At 38.4% G+C, this 17,220-nt stretch overlaps 1 protein-coding gene across 3 annotated transcripts in view; it reads left to right on the forward strand.

Annotated features, from left to right (window-relative positions):
- Nucleotides 1-17,220, forward strand: part of LOC126202890 (vesicular glutamate transporter 1-like) — a 128,489-nt gene that overhangs the window by 49,088 nt on the left and 62,181 nt on the right. For 2 of the 3 annotated variants that reach the window (XM_049936956.1, XM_049936953.1), the window contains 2 exons: nt 2,716-2,890; nt 13,785-13,921. In XM_049936956.1, the coding sequence (XP_049792913.1) occupies nt 2,716-2,890; nt 13,785-13,921 (312 nt within the window). The remainder of the gene's footprint in view (nt 1-2,715; nt 2,891-13,784; nt 13,922-17,220) is intronic. The other variant, XM_049936954.1, reaches the window with a different exon arrangement.

A 17,220-nucleotide genomic window follows, 5' to 3' on the forward strand; every position in this document is an offset into this window, starting at 1 on the left:
TTTCATCTAGCAGTACGAGATTATCCATTTGGATTATTACAATATTGCAGTACCTGTATTATTACAAATAAGATGGAAAGTTCCTTTGAACATGCAAGCATGTCGAAAGGAACTTTGCACTGTATTTGGGATAACACAGGTACTGCAATATCAAAATTATTTGCTAACGCCAGGTGAGCGACTTTCAAGTAAAATATCTTGCCTGCATGGGAACATACATAATGGATGTGGGAGTACAGGTTGTCAACACATGATTGATGACAAATGGAGGTTTGGGTCTGGCCATGAATCGCATACAAGTAGCCAAATGGTAAGGCCATTGCCCAGAATAAGCGGGGAATCTGGGTTCGAGTCCCGGTCCAGCACAAATTTTCATTGTTGCCATTCCATTCAACAGCTGATGGTTGTCCATATTCACAATTGTGAACACATTTAATGTATTTGGACTAATTGTTAAGGTTTAAAAGTCTACCTCAAAAGGTAAAATTCTTGTCTAGTCACTGAGATGTACATTTTCCTTTTTTACTAGAATTGCGTAATATAGCTATTGGCATGTTTCACGTAATAAGATTGACGAGTTTCTTTCAGCACACGTCTTCGACCAAGCTAGTAGGTGATCAAGCACAGATTGAAGCTGGGAGGGGTTGCAATGACTCACCCTCCCCTCCTATCCCCCAATAAAAACTATTTTATTTCAAACATTTTTTTTTATATCTAAAAACAAAGATGATGTGACTTACCAAACGAAAGCGCTGGCAGGTCGATAGACACACAAACAAACACAAACATACACACAAAATTCAAGCTTTCGCAACAAACTGTTGCCTCATCAGGAAAGAGGGAAGGAGAGGGAAAGACAAAAGGATGTGGGTTTTAAGGGAGAGGGTAAGGAGTCATTCCAATCCCGGGAGCGGAAAGACTTACCTTAGGGGGAAAAAAGGACGGGTATACACTCGCGCACACACACACATATCCATCCACACATATCCATCCACACATATACAGACACAAGCAGACATATTGATATGTCTGCTTGTGTCTTTGTGTGTGTGTGTGTGTGTGCGTGTGTGTGTGTGTGTGTGCGTGCGTGCGTGCGTGCGTGCGTGCGCGCGCGCGCGAGTGTATACCCGTCCTTTTTTCCCCCTAAGGTAAGTCTTTCCGCTCCCGGGATTGGAATGACTCCTTACCCTCTCCCTTAAAACCCACATCCTTTCGTCTTTCCCTCTCCTTCCCTCTTTCCTGATGAGGCAACAGTTTGTTGCGAAAGCTTGAATTTTGTGTGTATGTTTGTGTGTCTATCGACCTGCCAGCGCTTTCGTTTGGTAAGTCACATCATCTTTGTTTTTAGATATATTTTTCCCACGTGGAATGTTTCCCTCTATTATATTAAAAACATTATTTTTTCACGTGTATCAGTTTACAATTCTCTGAGCTAACTCTGAGAATGTAGTAGCATGCAAACTGAGGGTCTTGAACATGGATATGAACTTTAGAAAAATACAGGTTTTGTTACCTGAGGGCTAGCCCACGCAGATGGGTTTGTGACCCGACTGGCAGCAGACAACATTCTTGCCAGGCAAAGGCACCCCAATTCACAGGTTGGCCAACAATAAGGCCAATATGACTCATGATATGGTTGGCAGAACTGGCAAATGACAGAAAGTTGGGTTAGGCAAAACAGAAAGGCGAAGACTCTCCGCTACGGAAAAAAAAAAAAAAAAAAAAAATGTGTATATATACCAGTAACTTGCCCCAGTGTAGGTAGAAATGACTGACAAAAACAGGATAGCCCCACCCCCAACCCCACAGCTTACCCCACCCCTATCCAAATGAAATAACAGTAATAAGTGAAATACTAATCATGCAGATGACGCACTTCAATTTTGCATTTTGTCTATTTCAACAATATCAGAATTGTTTGAGCATGTAGCCGTTACAGCTCTCAAGCCAAATGCAATTGTTATTATTGTCACCACCACCACCACCACCACCACAGTTCTTAAGTTAATTGCATGGCAGATGTACCTCTCAAATTTTTAACAAATGTTTTTCAAATCATGTCTTTCTCTGAATGCAATTTCTTTGATATTGTGCTAAAATGGTGTACTAAGCACTGATTATTGTATTAATACATTTTATATATTTTATTGTTATTATGATTAAAATCTTAGGCAACTGCACCACACCAAAACTGAGTCTGACTGCAAGTTTTATTTGCCATTGGGGGACAGTAACAAGCCATGTCCCCTGCCCACCCATTCCCTGCCCCAGTAACCCCCCCCCCCCCCCCCCCCCCCGCCGCCGCGCCCCCGCCCAGAACTGTATCCTGGATCCATACCTGAGTGCTTCCAAATTAATGATCTGATTGTTTTTAGAACTTAACACCTTAAACTTTGTCTTTACAATAATGTGAATGCTCACCATTGTCAGCAACCATGGAAAGGAACATCGCTATATTATGTTGCCATATGTAGGAATCTAATCCTGTGCAATGCTTGGGTGTTTTAAGTTGTGTGCTTCTGAAGTATACATATTGTTTAAAGAATTATTTCTGAATAACTGAAATTAGTGATTATTTAAATGAGTGTTGTGATAGTTGTATCATTTGTCCATGTTCTTGTTTCTGTGCTGAATGCAGATGTTTCTGTGGTTCTGAAACAGTAAAGTGACTGTCATATCCTTAGAGTATAGTGTAAATTGGTTTCTGTTCCTAAGGGTGTGACTTATCCATCAATACATGCAGTATGGGCACGTTGGGCTCCCCCACTGGAACGTAGCCGCCTGGCAACTATAGCCTTTTCTGGAAGCTATTTTGGGACTGTCATTGCAATGCCAGCAGCTGGAGTCCTTGCCGATCATGTGGGATGGCCATCGATCTTCTATGTTTTTGGTGAGTTTCTTATTGATAATGATGACGATGATGATTAAAATGATTGTTGTATTTTTACATTGATCACAAGAAAGTCAGTATGTAAAGGGAGATGAAATATCTAATAATCATGGAAGATTGGAATGCAATAGTGGGGGAAGGATGGACAGTCGTTATGAGAGCTTACAGGCTCAGTTGTAGGAATAAGACAGCAGAATGACTCTTGAGTTCTACAACATATTTCAGCTAGAAATAATGTAGAGAATTTTTAAAAATCACAAGAGGAGGAGATATCAAGTATAATCCAAAAAGTAGGGTCTCCAATGTGCTGGGGCAGCAGGGAAATTGTTTGCATGGCTGTTGACCACATTGTTTTTCTCTTCGTTCCATCCACTCTCTACAGGAAGCAGTGCACATCCACTGGAGCTTTCAGTCTTGGCTTGGCAGCCAGTTGTAATGGAGCTCCTATTAGCCACTACTGCCAGACGTGAAGTTCGTGCATTATTTGGTTTTTGAGTGCAGAATACATTAATCCAATTGATATTCATTGATACTGATATTCATTGACAGAAGTGTATGGAGAGCCATGTATGGATGTCAAAAATGTCCACAAGTGGTGTAGAGAGTTTGCAGTAGGTCATACTAAAACTCATGACAAGGAAAGAAGTAGGAGAACGCCAACTGCTGAAGAGACAATCATGAAGGCTGAACAAATTGTGTTTCCGGATTGGTGGATCATTCTCAATAAGCTCTACAGTGCTGCTCCTGGTGTTTCTCAAAGCACCATTTACCGAACTTCGACCGAGTGTTGAAATTTCAGAAGGTGTGAGCAACATGGGTCCCAAGAATGCTGATAGAAGACCACAAATGGCAACGCATTGAAGCTTTCCGCCAATTTCTTAAATGCTATGCAGATGGAAAGAATAAAGTTTTGCATTCAGTAGTCACAAGTGATGAAACCTGGGCTTTCTGCTTCACACCAGAGACCAAACAACAATCACCTGAGTGGCGGCTTTCCGATTTGCCCAAGCTGCGAAAATTCAAAAGAACACAGACTGCTGGTGAAGTCGTGGCAACTTTGTTTTGGGATTGAAAGGGGATGTTGTTGGTTGACTTCGTTGTTCCTGGGACAACAACAAATGCTGACAGGTATTGTCAGACATTAAAAGAATACAGACTGGTGATTCAGAACCAAAGAAGAGGAATTCTGGGCAAGCACATATGCCTTTTTCATGATAATACTTAGCCCTACATTGCCCATCAAACAGGGGATCTTGAGCAACAGTTTGGATGGGAAGTCATCGCCCATCCATTCTATGTTCTGGACCTAGTGCCCAGTGACTGCAACTTTTTCCCAAATTGAAAGAATTCTTGGCTGGAAGGCACTTCAGTGACAGCAACAAGGTGAAAGATGAAGTCCGATACTCTTCAATAGCATGACTGTGAGCTGGTATGACGTGGGCAGACAAAAACTGCTACAGCATTTACAAAAATGCATCATTGAAGTGGTGATTATGTATCAAAATAGAACAATGTTAAAGCTTCAAAACTGTGTACAATTTAATGTAAACAAAAAATTCATTATATTTAAAAAGGCGAGACATTGCTTTTGGGATAACTCTCATATCTGGAAAAGGCCAGGAGACAGGAAGATAAAAACTGAATTACATCATGAGGTAGAGATCTGAAATCAGATATTTGATTTTAAGATGTACAGAGAAGCAAATGTAAAGTCTGATCATAATTTAGTAGTGATGACAAGTAGAGTTAAGAGAATCCTCAGAAAGAATGAGTTTATATGGAAATGTGATACTTAAATATTGAGGATTGATGACACTTGTTCAAAGTTCTCTGGGGCTGTTGACATTAAAATACCGAATACCACATTAGGTAACTTAGTTGAGGAAGACATCTCTGAAAAGGATAATCACAGAAGATTGGTAGAAAAATAGATGTATAAGAAGTAACTGCAAGAAATTGTGTGCACCAGAGGAAATGCTGGAACTGCCCAACAAAAGAAAGAAATCCAAGAATGGTCATGAAAAGGAAAGAATAGAGCAATAGAAGTTACTCAGAAGTGAAATCAACAGGAAGGATAAGGAAGCTGAAACACTATTGCTCCAAGAAAAATGAAAATGAATTGGTTGGGAAATTATAAATGGAAGGGAAAATACAACATACAGAAAAGTTTTTGGAATTCCACGGTTAAACAAATAGGTGAGACACTAAATGTAGGTGAAAGAATACAAAGTTCTCCTCTAATGTGATTGTGGATGTAATATGTGTGTATACGGAGAACATAGGGGTCCAGTATTAGCCAGATTTTGTAAGGGTAATGTGAGGTTCGTGACAAAACAAAGCTGAAGGAATAAATAACATTCCTTCAAAATTTCTAAAATCATTAGAGGAAGAGGCAACAAAATAAGTATCCCAGTTAGTATAGTGAATCTATGGATATATACCACCAGACTTTATGAAGAATGTCATCCACACAATCCCAAAGATAGAAAGGCAAACTAAAGTGAGAAGTACCATACAGTCAGACAGATGGTTCATGTGTGCAAGTTGCTGTCCAGAATAATGAACAGAACAATGGAAATGGAAACTGAGGATTTACAAGATGATGATCAATTTAGGTTTATGAAAGGCAAAGGAAGCTGTTAGACAATTCTGGCATTGTGGTTGGTAAGGAAGCAAGACTTAAGAAAAACCATGGTATAGTGGTGGGATTTATTGACCTAGAAAAAATGCTGAACAATTTAAAATGGTGCAAGATGTTTGAAATCATCAGAAAAATAGATGTATACTACACAGCAAGACATGACATATATTGAGACTTTAGGTACTAACTTCCAGGGTACCAGAGAGAGCCATAGTGGGCAAAAATTGTAAGGGAAGAAAAATATCAGAGTGTATATTACAATTAATGAAGACCTTAAGAGTATACGGTATGAGATGAGGTTAGCACAGGAGAGGAAACTGTTGCAGGCCCCATCAGACCAGTCAAGAGTGATGACAAAATAATACGATGCTAGAGAGCAGTGAAAGTGACAGTTGAGAAGAGCAGGCCAGTTCTCCCATCCCATCCCATCCCATCTCTTCCTTCCTTTACTAATTGCCAATGAGAGGCATTTGGCCTTGCCCAGCTTGGTCCATTGCTCTAAGTTCACCCTGTAGTCACAGTGTCATTCCCACCACAGGTGCCATTCAGGTAGCATCATAAGAAGCAATGGCTAGAAAATGAATACCTCTTGTTAACAGGGTTTATGTGCCAATCCTGTGTACCATTTATGCTGCTGCAGGCATGGCTTTGCAATTTTTTTGCTACCCACTATCCAGCATTCACTTATGTGTGCAAAGCAGCAGCAAAGGTGTTTGGTGTTTCACTAAAAACTGTACAGAGAATATTTTGCAGAAACATGGGCAACGGAACCCTGTGATCAGGAAATAAAGTTTCAATCCCTGAGGAAAGTTATTAGTGGAAGAAGAACTGCCACTGTTTGGACAATTCCTAGAAAGATATTGATTGTATTGTATTGGAATTTTATGTCCATGGTGAGCATCCTATAAGGCAAAAGGTAGCAGATGTTTTAAATGACAAATGGCTCTTACAGGAGGCCACTATTTGAGTGGAAGAATACGCAAATCTTTGGAATTTAGGTACAGAAAATGCTGTGATATAGTTCTGATGGAGAGATCTGATATTGCAGCAGCTAGGGATGCTTTGCTGAGAAAAATGCACCTAATTGGGAAAGAAAATCATTATTGCTCTATTAAGTATGTCAATGAGACTTGCCTTAATCAAAATCATGCCAGATAACACATGTGGCAGGATTTAAAAGGCAGTGGTGGATTGAAAATACTATCAAAGGAGAGACTTAATGCCTGTCTTGCAGGATCATCTGAAAACGGCTTTATCAAAGATGCAAAGTTCATATTTCCATCTTTCAAATCCAATGATTATCTTTAAGAAAGGAGTGGTGATGTACTGAAACACTGGTTTTTAGATTTATTTCATGGTTTAGAAGAGGGTTGTGTGATTGTAATGGATAATGCCAGTTATCATTAAAGAAAAAAGAAGAAAATTCCTAATTCAAGTAAAAAAAAAAAAAAAAAAGAAGAAATTGTACAGGAACTAGAATAGACAAATGTTTTGACTTCAGTCCACAATCGAAAAGTGGAGATGTAGGTGGAAGTCAGACACCCCAAGCATCTTTATAATCAATGTGAACTTAACAGCTTAGCAGCAGAAATGGGCCACAATGCTATGAGGCTGCCCCTCATATCACTGCCAATACAAATCAACAGAAAATGTATGGGCTGTAGTGAAAGAGAAGATCACATTCAGAAATTGCACATTCAGAATGAAAGGTGTGCACAGTTTATTTGTAGGAGCAAATGTTGATTTCACAGTGGAAGACTGCATTAAATGCATACACCACACTGAAAATTTGCAAGAAAATTACTTTCTGAAGGAAGACATCTGAGAAAAGTTCATTGAAAGCATTGTCTTTGCTTGAATGACTCTCAGATAGTGAGTCTTCAGAACAGGACAATTAAACAGCAATAAAATGCACTAAATGTCATGTTTCTTGTTCCTTCTCCTCCCCAAAGCTGTGAACTGTGTTTCCTCTCTCTCTGCTCCATTCCTTGTCGTCTTTCCTTTCCTCTCTTCTCTCAAAAGTTTATCAATATGAATCAGAGCAACCCCTGGGTATACACTGCCTGTGCTGGAATGTTTGTCAATGTTATTTGTGGGGAACAGAAGACCCATGTTCTCTGCTTTGTACCAAGGTTAACGAACTTGCAAAGGTAAGTAATTTTTAACTGTTGATGGAATCAAAACTGAAATAGCTTAATATATTAACAGATGAGCAGTAATAACATATCTGGCTCTAACATGCTTTCTAAAAGAGATGAGAATACATTAAAATATAGAGGCTACTGTTTTACTACAGCATTTTCTATACATATTCTTGACGTATGGTTTTGCGATCATAAAAATTGTTTGAAACAAGTCATTGTCTACTTCTGATTATAAAATCTTTATTGTAGTGTACCAGCTGCTAGTTTCAGCTATCATACCATTTCCAAATGAGAGCCTTATAATACATTTGAGCATACATGTGCCAAACAGCATTGTCTGATGGCACAGTTTGCCAGGTTCGGCTCGACAAGTGTCAGCCCGAAGGCTTCTGACTTACTATGACTTATGTGTACTGCAAGAACCCGAGTGACGGAAGTGTGCAGAAAAGGTGAAGGTTGTGCCTTCTAAATTTACTCCTCCAGCTGCCACTTCCACTCCTCCATGAGATAATCCATTGTTACACTACTTTCAGTTTTAAATTGAATGGCAGTCTTCACTTTTGGTATCTTATTGTCTCTCTCGTATATAGTTCCTGTTAATAAAAGCCATTTGTATTGACAAACTTTATCCATGCTTATCCCCCAATGTCTTTACTGCTTCATCATTAGTTAGATACATATCAATAACTATGTAACCTACCATAGTAGTCCTCTAATGACATTGTCCAGCATTGTGCAATCGTTCTGTTAAAAATAAGCGTAGATAAACTATATTTTCTAACTTCAATGCATCCAAATTCTTGATGCCCATGTGTTGTGTACTGGAATTCAACCAAGAAGTAAAAAATTCTGAAGTTTTGTCAATTCTGATACTGTTAACATTTTAGAAATGATTTCTACAAATAAGTCATGTCTAAAGATGCCCAGTACAGAACTGAGTAGGATGGAAACATGTAGTATATACAGAATGGTCACTAATTTATTTTTATTTATTATTTATTTATTTCTTGTTCCGTAGATCCAGTTAGTGAGTCAATCACAAGGATATGGAATGTGTCAAATTGTACAGGTTTCAATTTAAACTTACAATAAATACAAGGGCAATTCAATGGCAAATTGTACATATTTTAAGTAAGACATAGCTTTGAGGGATGAAGTAGTGAAGACAGCAGAGGATCAAGTAGGTAAAAAGACGAGGGCTAGTAGAAATCCTTGGGTAACAGAAGAAATATTGAATTTAATTGATGAAAGGAGAAAATATAAAAATGCAGTAAATGAAGCAGGCAAAAAGGAATACAAACGTCTCAAAAATGAGATCGACAGGAAGTGCAAAATGGCTAAGCAGGGATGGCTAGAGGACAAATGTAAGGATGTAGAGGCTTACCTCACTAGGGGTAAGATAGATACTGCCTACAGGAAAATTAAAGAGACCTTTGGAGATAAGAGAACCACTTGTATGAACATCAAGAGCTCAGATGGAAACCCAGTTCTAAGCAAAGAAGGGAAATCAGAAAGGTGGAAGGAGTATATAGAGGGTCTATACAAGGGCGATGTACTTGAGGACAATATTATGGAAATGGAAGAGGATGTAGATGAAGATGAAATGGGAGGTACAATACTGCGTGAAGAGTTTGACAGAGCACTGAAAGACCTGAGTTGAAACAAGGCCCCGGGAGTAGACAACATCCCATTAGAACTACTGACGGCCTTGGGAGAGCCAGTCCTGACAAAACTGTACCATCTGGTGAGCAAGATGTATGAGACAGGCGAAATACCCTCAGACTTCAAGAAGAATATAATAATTCCAATCCCAAAGAAAGCAGGTGTTGACAGATGTGAAAATTACCGAACAATCAGTTTAATAAGCCACAGCTGCAAAATACTAACACGAATTCTTTACAGACGAATGGAAAAACTAGTAGATGCCGACCTCGGGGAAGACCAGTTTGGATTCCGTAGAAATACTGGAACACGTGAGGCAATACTGACCTTACGACTTATCTTAGAAGGAATATTAAGGAAAGGCAAACCTACGTTTCTAGCATTTGTAGACTTAGAGAAAGCTTTTGACAATGTTAACTGGAATACTCTCTTTCAAATTCTAAAGGTGGCAGGGGTAAAATACAGGGAGCGAAAGGCTATTTACAATTTGTACAGAAACCAGATGGCAGTTGTAAGAGTCGAGGGACATGAAAGGCAAGCAGTGGTTGGGAAGGGAGTAAGACAGGGTTGTAGCCTCTCCCCGATGTTATTCAATCTGTATATTGAGCAAGCAGTAAAGGAAACAAAAGAAAAATTCGGAGTAGGTACTAAAATCCATGTAGAAGAAATAAAAACTTTGCGGTTCACCGATGACATTGTAATTCTGTCAGAGACAGCAAAGGACTTGGAAGAACAGTTGAACGGAATGGATGGTGTCTTGAAGGGAGGATATAAGATGAACATCAACAAAAGCAAAACGAGGATAATGGAATGTAGTCGAATTAAATCGGGTGATGTTGAGGGTATTAGATTAGGAAATGAGACACTTAAAGTAGTAAAGGAGTTTTGCTATTTGGGGAGCAAAATAACTGATGATGGTCGAAGTAGAGAGGATATAAAATGTAGACTGGCAATGGCCAGGAAAGCGTTTCTCAAGAAGAGAAATTTGTTAACATCGAGTATAGATTTAAGTGTCAGGAAGTCTTTTCTGAAAGTATTTGTATGGAGTGTAGCCATGTATGTAAGTGAAACATGGACGGTAAATAGTTTGGACAAGAAGAGAATAGAAGCTTTTGAAATGTGGTGCTACAGAAGAATGCTTAAGATTAGATGGGTAGATCACATAACTAATGAGGAAGTACTGAATAGGATTGGGGAGAAGAGGAGTTTGTGGCACAACTTGACCAGAAGAAGGGATCGGTTGGTAGGACATGTTCTGAGGCATCAAGGGATCACCAATTTAGTATTGGAGGGCAGCATGGAGGGTAAAAATCGTAGGGGGAGACCAAGAGATGAATACACTAAGCAGATTCAGAAGGATGTAGGTTGCAGTAGGTACTGGGAGATGAAGAAGCTTGCACAGGATAGAGTAGCATGGAGAGCTGCATCAAACCAGTCTCAGGACTGAAGACCACAACAACAACAACTATAAATACAGTAACAGATACAATGTCAGCTAGATAACATAACAACCATTTAACAGAAAAAGGAGTTTCAAATAAAGGTTAAAGATAAGAGCACAAGAGCACAAAGTTAAATCAGATATTAGGCCTACAAGAGTAAATACATGTACAGCCAATCTGTTGTTACAAAAAGTGTGCTAATTCCCAAATGCACAATAAAATCAATTGAACTACTTCTAGACACAATAAGTTTAGTAATGGTATACATTTTCTTTCAGATATTCATCCACAGTATAATAAGATTTCTCTGTCAGGTAATCTTTGAGAACTTGTTTAAATTTTGGCAGTTCTGTATGAACACATTTGATATGTAGTGGTAGAGTATTGAACAGCTTAATGCTGGAGTAGTAAACTCTTTATTGTACCAGAGTGAAACGTTTCATTTCGAAATGTAGATTGTCTTTGTTTCTGGTGTTATAACCATGGAATTTACTGTTGTCTTGGTAGATGGAATAATTTTTGCACACAAAGGTCAGCAAGGAAAAAATACACTGTGAGGCAGTTGTTAGGATACCTATCTTCCGAAACAAGTGCCTGCAAGAGTGTCTTTGATGGACCCCACACATTATTCTGATTGCTTTTTTTTGGATGGTGAAAACTTTTTTTGCAAGTGGTTGGTTCCCCCAGAATATGATAGCATATGACATCAAGGAGTGGAAGTAGCCAAAGTAGGCAACCTTAATAGTGTCAACTTCAGCCACTGAAGAAATTACCCGTAGTGCAAATGTTGCCGAGCTAAGTTTTTTACATAGATGAAGAATGTGAACTGACCAATTACATTTACTGTCTATGTAAGCACCCAGGAATTTTGTATCTTCAACTTTCTGTATTGGTTGATCTCTACATTTTATGTTAATTTCATCGGGATTACTTTGTGATGTATGGAACCTCATATAATGAGTTTTATCTGCATTGAGTGAGAGACCATTTGAGGAGAACCAATTTAAGATGTCATTAAAAACAGTATTTGTAGTTTGTTCAAGATCATGATCAATCAAATCGTCAATTAGAATTGTGGTATTATCGGCAAACAGGGTAAATTTGCTGTTTGTCTCAGAACAAAGAGGAAGATCATTAATAAAGATGAGGAAAAGCAGTGGGCCCAAAACAGAGCCTTGAGGCACACCACATGTTATCGTGCCCCATTCAGATGAGGCAGGTTCTCCAGAAGAGCCATTTAGCATTAAAGTCTGCTTCCGATCCTGTAGATATGATTGTAGCCACAAGCCAACAGTACCACCTAAACCATAGTATTCTGCCTTTTTCCAAAGAATTTGGTGGTTTACACAGTCAAAGGCTTTCGTAAGGTCACAAAAAATACCCACTGGAGACATTTTTTTGTTAATGGCTTCCAAAACTTGGTTGCTGAAAGAGAATATTGCCTGTTCAGTACAAAGACTGGCACGAAAACCAAACTGATTTTTGCTTAAGATACTGTGGAAGTTGAGATGGTCTACAATCCTCCTGTGCATGAGTTTTTCTAGAATTTTCGAGAAGGTAGTTAATAGGGATATTGGGCGATAGTTTGTAACAATGCTTCTATCACCTTTTTTAAAGAGAGGAATCACTACAGCCAACTTAAGTCTGTCAGGGACAATCCCATCTTGTAGGGATGCATTGTATATGTTGCATAAGATGGGACTAACAAATTTATAACAGTGTTTCAGTATTTTACTAGAAATATTGTCCACACCAGCAGAATTTTTATTTCTTAATGATCTAATTACTCTTATGACTTCGCTTACAGTAACTGGAGGTAAGGATAACTGTGGGATTCTGTTGCTAATAGCTTTCTGTAGGACCACTTACCAAATACCAGGTAGGGCCTCCTTTTTCCCAATGTAAAGTGTATGACTGTGTTGAAATCATATAATATTGCAGTAAAAATACCTCTAGTATAATCAAAGATGTTGCATGCTCCACATTATGAAAATGTAGTTGGTGTATGTGTGTTGGGAGAGGTAGGGAGGGAGGCAGGGGGGGGGGGGGGGGAAAGCCTACGCATGTGTGTGCATCACACATGTGGTGGTGCATCTCTACAGACTTACAACTTGCACAAGTTTTTATTTAAGATTTTTTTGCAGCTGTTTTATTAGTTTCCTTGAGCTGAAGAATGTTGTCACAGCTGCATTTGCTTACCTATTTATCAGCAACTTTTACTTCTGTTTTAAGTGGCATATCTATTGTAATGCTTGTTATTGTCAGTTGGAATAGTCTGTGTTTGCAGTTTCTATTAAAATCTTCTTTGTGTCTAAGAAGTATTTATATTGGTGCATAATGTGTTTTAGGCATTTTAATGTATACTTTCTTTTTATGTTATTTGTCTTTGGAGTTATTCACAGTGGAATCCATATATAATAATCTCTTGGTGTTAAAACTGCACCACATCTGAGTTAAAACTTGAGCTCTTGAAATGATTCACCATTTTGTATGCCTGGAGCTGACTGTCTACCAGGACCAGTGTGGATACTAGAATCATAGTGGAGCATGGAATCTGGTGGTGGAAATGGAGGATTCAGAGAGCATCAAAATTAGAAATGCAATTCAAAATGAATTTATTCTGCTCTGGGCAATCCACCTTCTTCTTCTGTCATATAATTAAATGGGGGGAAGGGGGGGGGGGCGAGGCTTCCACTTGTTTCACTGTTCATTTCCCACATTTGTACATACAAATCATACCCCAAATGCCATCACTCCACCAGTGGTAAGCCAGGCCATTACTATTTAAGAGGCACTCATTGGTCCTGACAGTCAGTCAGTTCCTGACAAAAAAGATGATGAATGTCTTTGGGAAATTGAGTTTTAGCTCAGAAATGATGTGACTTGAACACTTTCTCATAATAATAATAATAATAATAATAATAATAATAATAATAATAATATCATTGTAGGATATTATACTATACTGTTATGGTTTGGTATAAGATTTGCATTCTGTATTGTAGGTGTGGTGGGTCTATGTTGGTGCATTGCATGGGGTGCCTTTGTAACTGAGACACCACAGCAGGACAGAAGGATTACTGATGAAGAACTTGATTACATTCGGTCTTCCGTTGGCCCTCAGGCCAACCACATAAAGGTGGTAAAGTACCATTTGTTTACTAACAGGTGGAGGTTACTAATTATTTGAGAGTTTAGATGTTTCACTGAAGTGGTAAGGATTCACACAATTTCATTGCAGGAGTAAGAATGGAAGTAAGTTAAAATATATTACACAAAAATTAAAATTTGTGTTTTCTATCTCTGTATATTAACATACCCCCCCCCCCCCTCCCACCATGAACCATGGACTTTGCCATTAGTGGGATGGCTTGTGTGCCTCAACGAATGGCTGAAAGCAAGGGGAAACTACAGCTGTGATTTTTCCCCGAGGGCATGAAGCTGTGCTATAAGGTTAAATTAGGATGGCTTCCTCTTGAGTAAAATATTCCAGACCTAAAAGAGTCTCCTGTTCAAATATCCGGATGGGCTACTCAGGATGATGTCGTCATGAGGAGAAACAAAACTGGCATTCTATATATCTTATAATGCTAGAGCCCTTGATTGGTTAGGAAATTTATAAATGGTGTTGGATAGGTTGAAGATAGATATAGTGGGAATTAGTGAAGTTTGGTGGCAGTAGAAACAAGACTTCTGCTCAGGTGAATACAGGGCAATAAATACAAAATCAAATAGGGGTGATGCAGGAGCAGGGTTAATAATGAATAAGAAAATAGGAATGCGGGTAAGTTAATATGAACAGCATAGTGGACACAATATTGTAGCCAAAATAGACATGAAGCTCACATCCATCACAGTTTATGTGCTAACTACCTCTACAGATGATTAAGAGGCTGAAGAAATGTATGAGAAGATAAAATAAATTATTCAGATAGTGAAGGTACATGAAAATATAATTGTGATGGGAGCTGGAATTTGATAGTAGGAAAAGGAAGAAAAGGAAAAGTAATAGGTGATTATAGACAAGGGGGGAAGGGGGGGGGGGTGATGGAATGAAAGAAGCAGCCGCCTGGTGGAATTTTGAATGGAGCATAATTTAATCATCACAGACACTTGGTCTAAGAATCACGAAACAAGGTTGTATACGTGGAACAGATCTGGAGACACTGGAAGAAGACAGATTTCAGAACCAGATTTAAATTGTAAGATATTTCCAGAGGCAGATGTGGACTGATCACAATGTATTGGTTATGAACTGTAAATAAAAGCTGGAGAAATTACAAAAAGGTATGAAATTAAGGAGATTGGACCTGGATAAGTTGAAAGACCCAGAGGTTGTTGAGAGGTTCAGAGGAAGTGTTAGGCAACAGTTGACTATAACAGGGGAAAGGAATACAGAAGAATATGAATGGGTAGCTTTAAGAGATGAATTAGTCAAAGCAGCAGAGGATCAAAAAGGTAAAAAGACAGGGCCTAGTAGAAATCCTTGGATAACATTGGAGATATTAAGTTTAACTGATTACAGGAGAAAATTTAAACAAGTAGCAAATGAAGCATGTGAAAATGAATACAAACATCTAAACAACAAGATTGACAGGAATTGAAAAATGGCTTATCAGGGATGGCTGGAGGACAAATCTAAGGACTTAGAAGCATATTTCACTAGGGGAAAGACAGACAGAGAACCAACATAAAAATTAAAGAGCTCTTGGAGAAAACAGGAAGCAGCTGTATGAATATAAAGAGCTCAGAGGGAAAACCAGTCCTAACTAAAGAAGGGAAATGTGGAAGAAGTTTACTGTGTGTCTGTACAAAGGAGAAAGCTATATTATAGAAAGGGAAGAGCACATAGATGAGAATGAGATGGGAGATATGATTCTGCGAAAAGACTTCGATAGAACAGTGAAAGACCTAAGTTGAAACAAGGCCCTTGGGGTAGACTAAATTCTGTTAGAACTGCTGATAGCCTTGAGAGAGCAATGCATGACAAAATTATTTCATCTGGTGTGCAAGAGGTATGATAGGCAAAATACTCTCAGACTTCAAGAAGAACGTAATAATTGTGATTCCAAAGGAAGCAGGTGCTGACATGTGTGAAAATTACTGAACTATCAGTTAAATTAGAAATTGTTGCAAAATACTAACAGGAATTCTATATAGATTAATGGACAAATTAGTAGAAGCCGTCCTTGGGGAAGATCAGTTTGTATTTGGGAGAAATATAGGAACATGTAAAGCTATATTGATTCTATGACTTACTTTAGAGGATGGGATAAGGAAAGGCAAATCTATGTTTGTAGTGTTTGTAAACTTTTTTCTAAGTTTTGACAATGTTGACTGGAATATGCTCTTTGAAATTATAAGGTGGGAGGGGTAAAATACAGGGGACAAAATGTTATTTTCAATTTGTATAGAAACCAGATGACAGTTAAAAGAGTTGAGGGGCATGAAAGGGAAGCAGTGGTTGATAAGAGTGAAGCAGGATTGTAGCTTATCCCTACTGTTATTCAAGCTGTACATTGAACAAGCAGTAAAGGAAACCAAAGAAGAATTTGGAGCAGGAATTAAAGTTCTGGTAGAAGAAATAATGAGGTTTGCTGATGACATTGTAATTCTGTTAGAGAAAGGAAAGGACTTGGAAGAGCAGTTGAACAAAATGGACAGTGTCTTGAAAGCAGAATATAAGATGAACATTAACAAAAGAAAGACAAGTATAATGAAACATAGCTGAATTAAATCAGGTGATGCTGAGGGAATTAGATTAGGAAATGAGGTACTTAAAGCAGTAGATGAGTTTTGCTATTTGGACAGCAAAGTAGCTGATAATGGCTATAGTAGAAAGGATATAAAATGTAGACTGGCAATGGCAGTCAAAGTGTTTCTGGAGAAGAGAAATTTGTTAACATCTAAATAGATTTAAGTATGAGAAAGTATTTTCGGAAGTTGTTTGCCTGGAGTGTAGCCCTATATGAAAGTGCAACATGGATGATAAACACTTTAGACAAGAAGAGAATAGAAGAAGAGATCAGTTGATGACACATTCTGAGACATCAAGGGATTATGAATTTAATATTGGAGGGAAGTGTGAGACATAAAAATTGTAGAGACCAACAGGCGAATACAGTAAACAGATTGAAAAGGATATAGGTTGCAGTAGTCATTTTGAGATGAAGAGGCTTGCACAGGATCGAGTGGCATGAAGAGTTGCATCATACCAGTTTTTGGACTGAAGTCCATGACAACATTAACATAATGGTGATCAGTTATTTGTATTTTCATCTTGGTATATCTTACTTTCATGTAGTGTCACTGGCTGAAGTTCATTGAGTAACATTAACTTTGTACTTTCAACATAAAAATTGTCGTATTGCAAAAAATAGAAAATATTTTTTTGATAGGTCCAGAAAGAAATGATGAACCATGGTTTTGAAAATGGAATTT

This window comes from Schistocerca nitens, chromosome 9, assembly GCF_023898315.1.
Source record: "Schistocerca nitens isolate TAMUIC-IGC-003100 chromosome 9, iqSchNite1.1, whole genome shotgun sequence".
Taxonomy (NCBI): Eukaryota; Metazoa; Arthropoda; class Insecta; order Orthoptera; family Acrididae; genus Schistocerca; species Schistocerca nitens.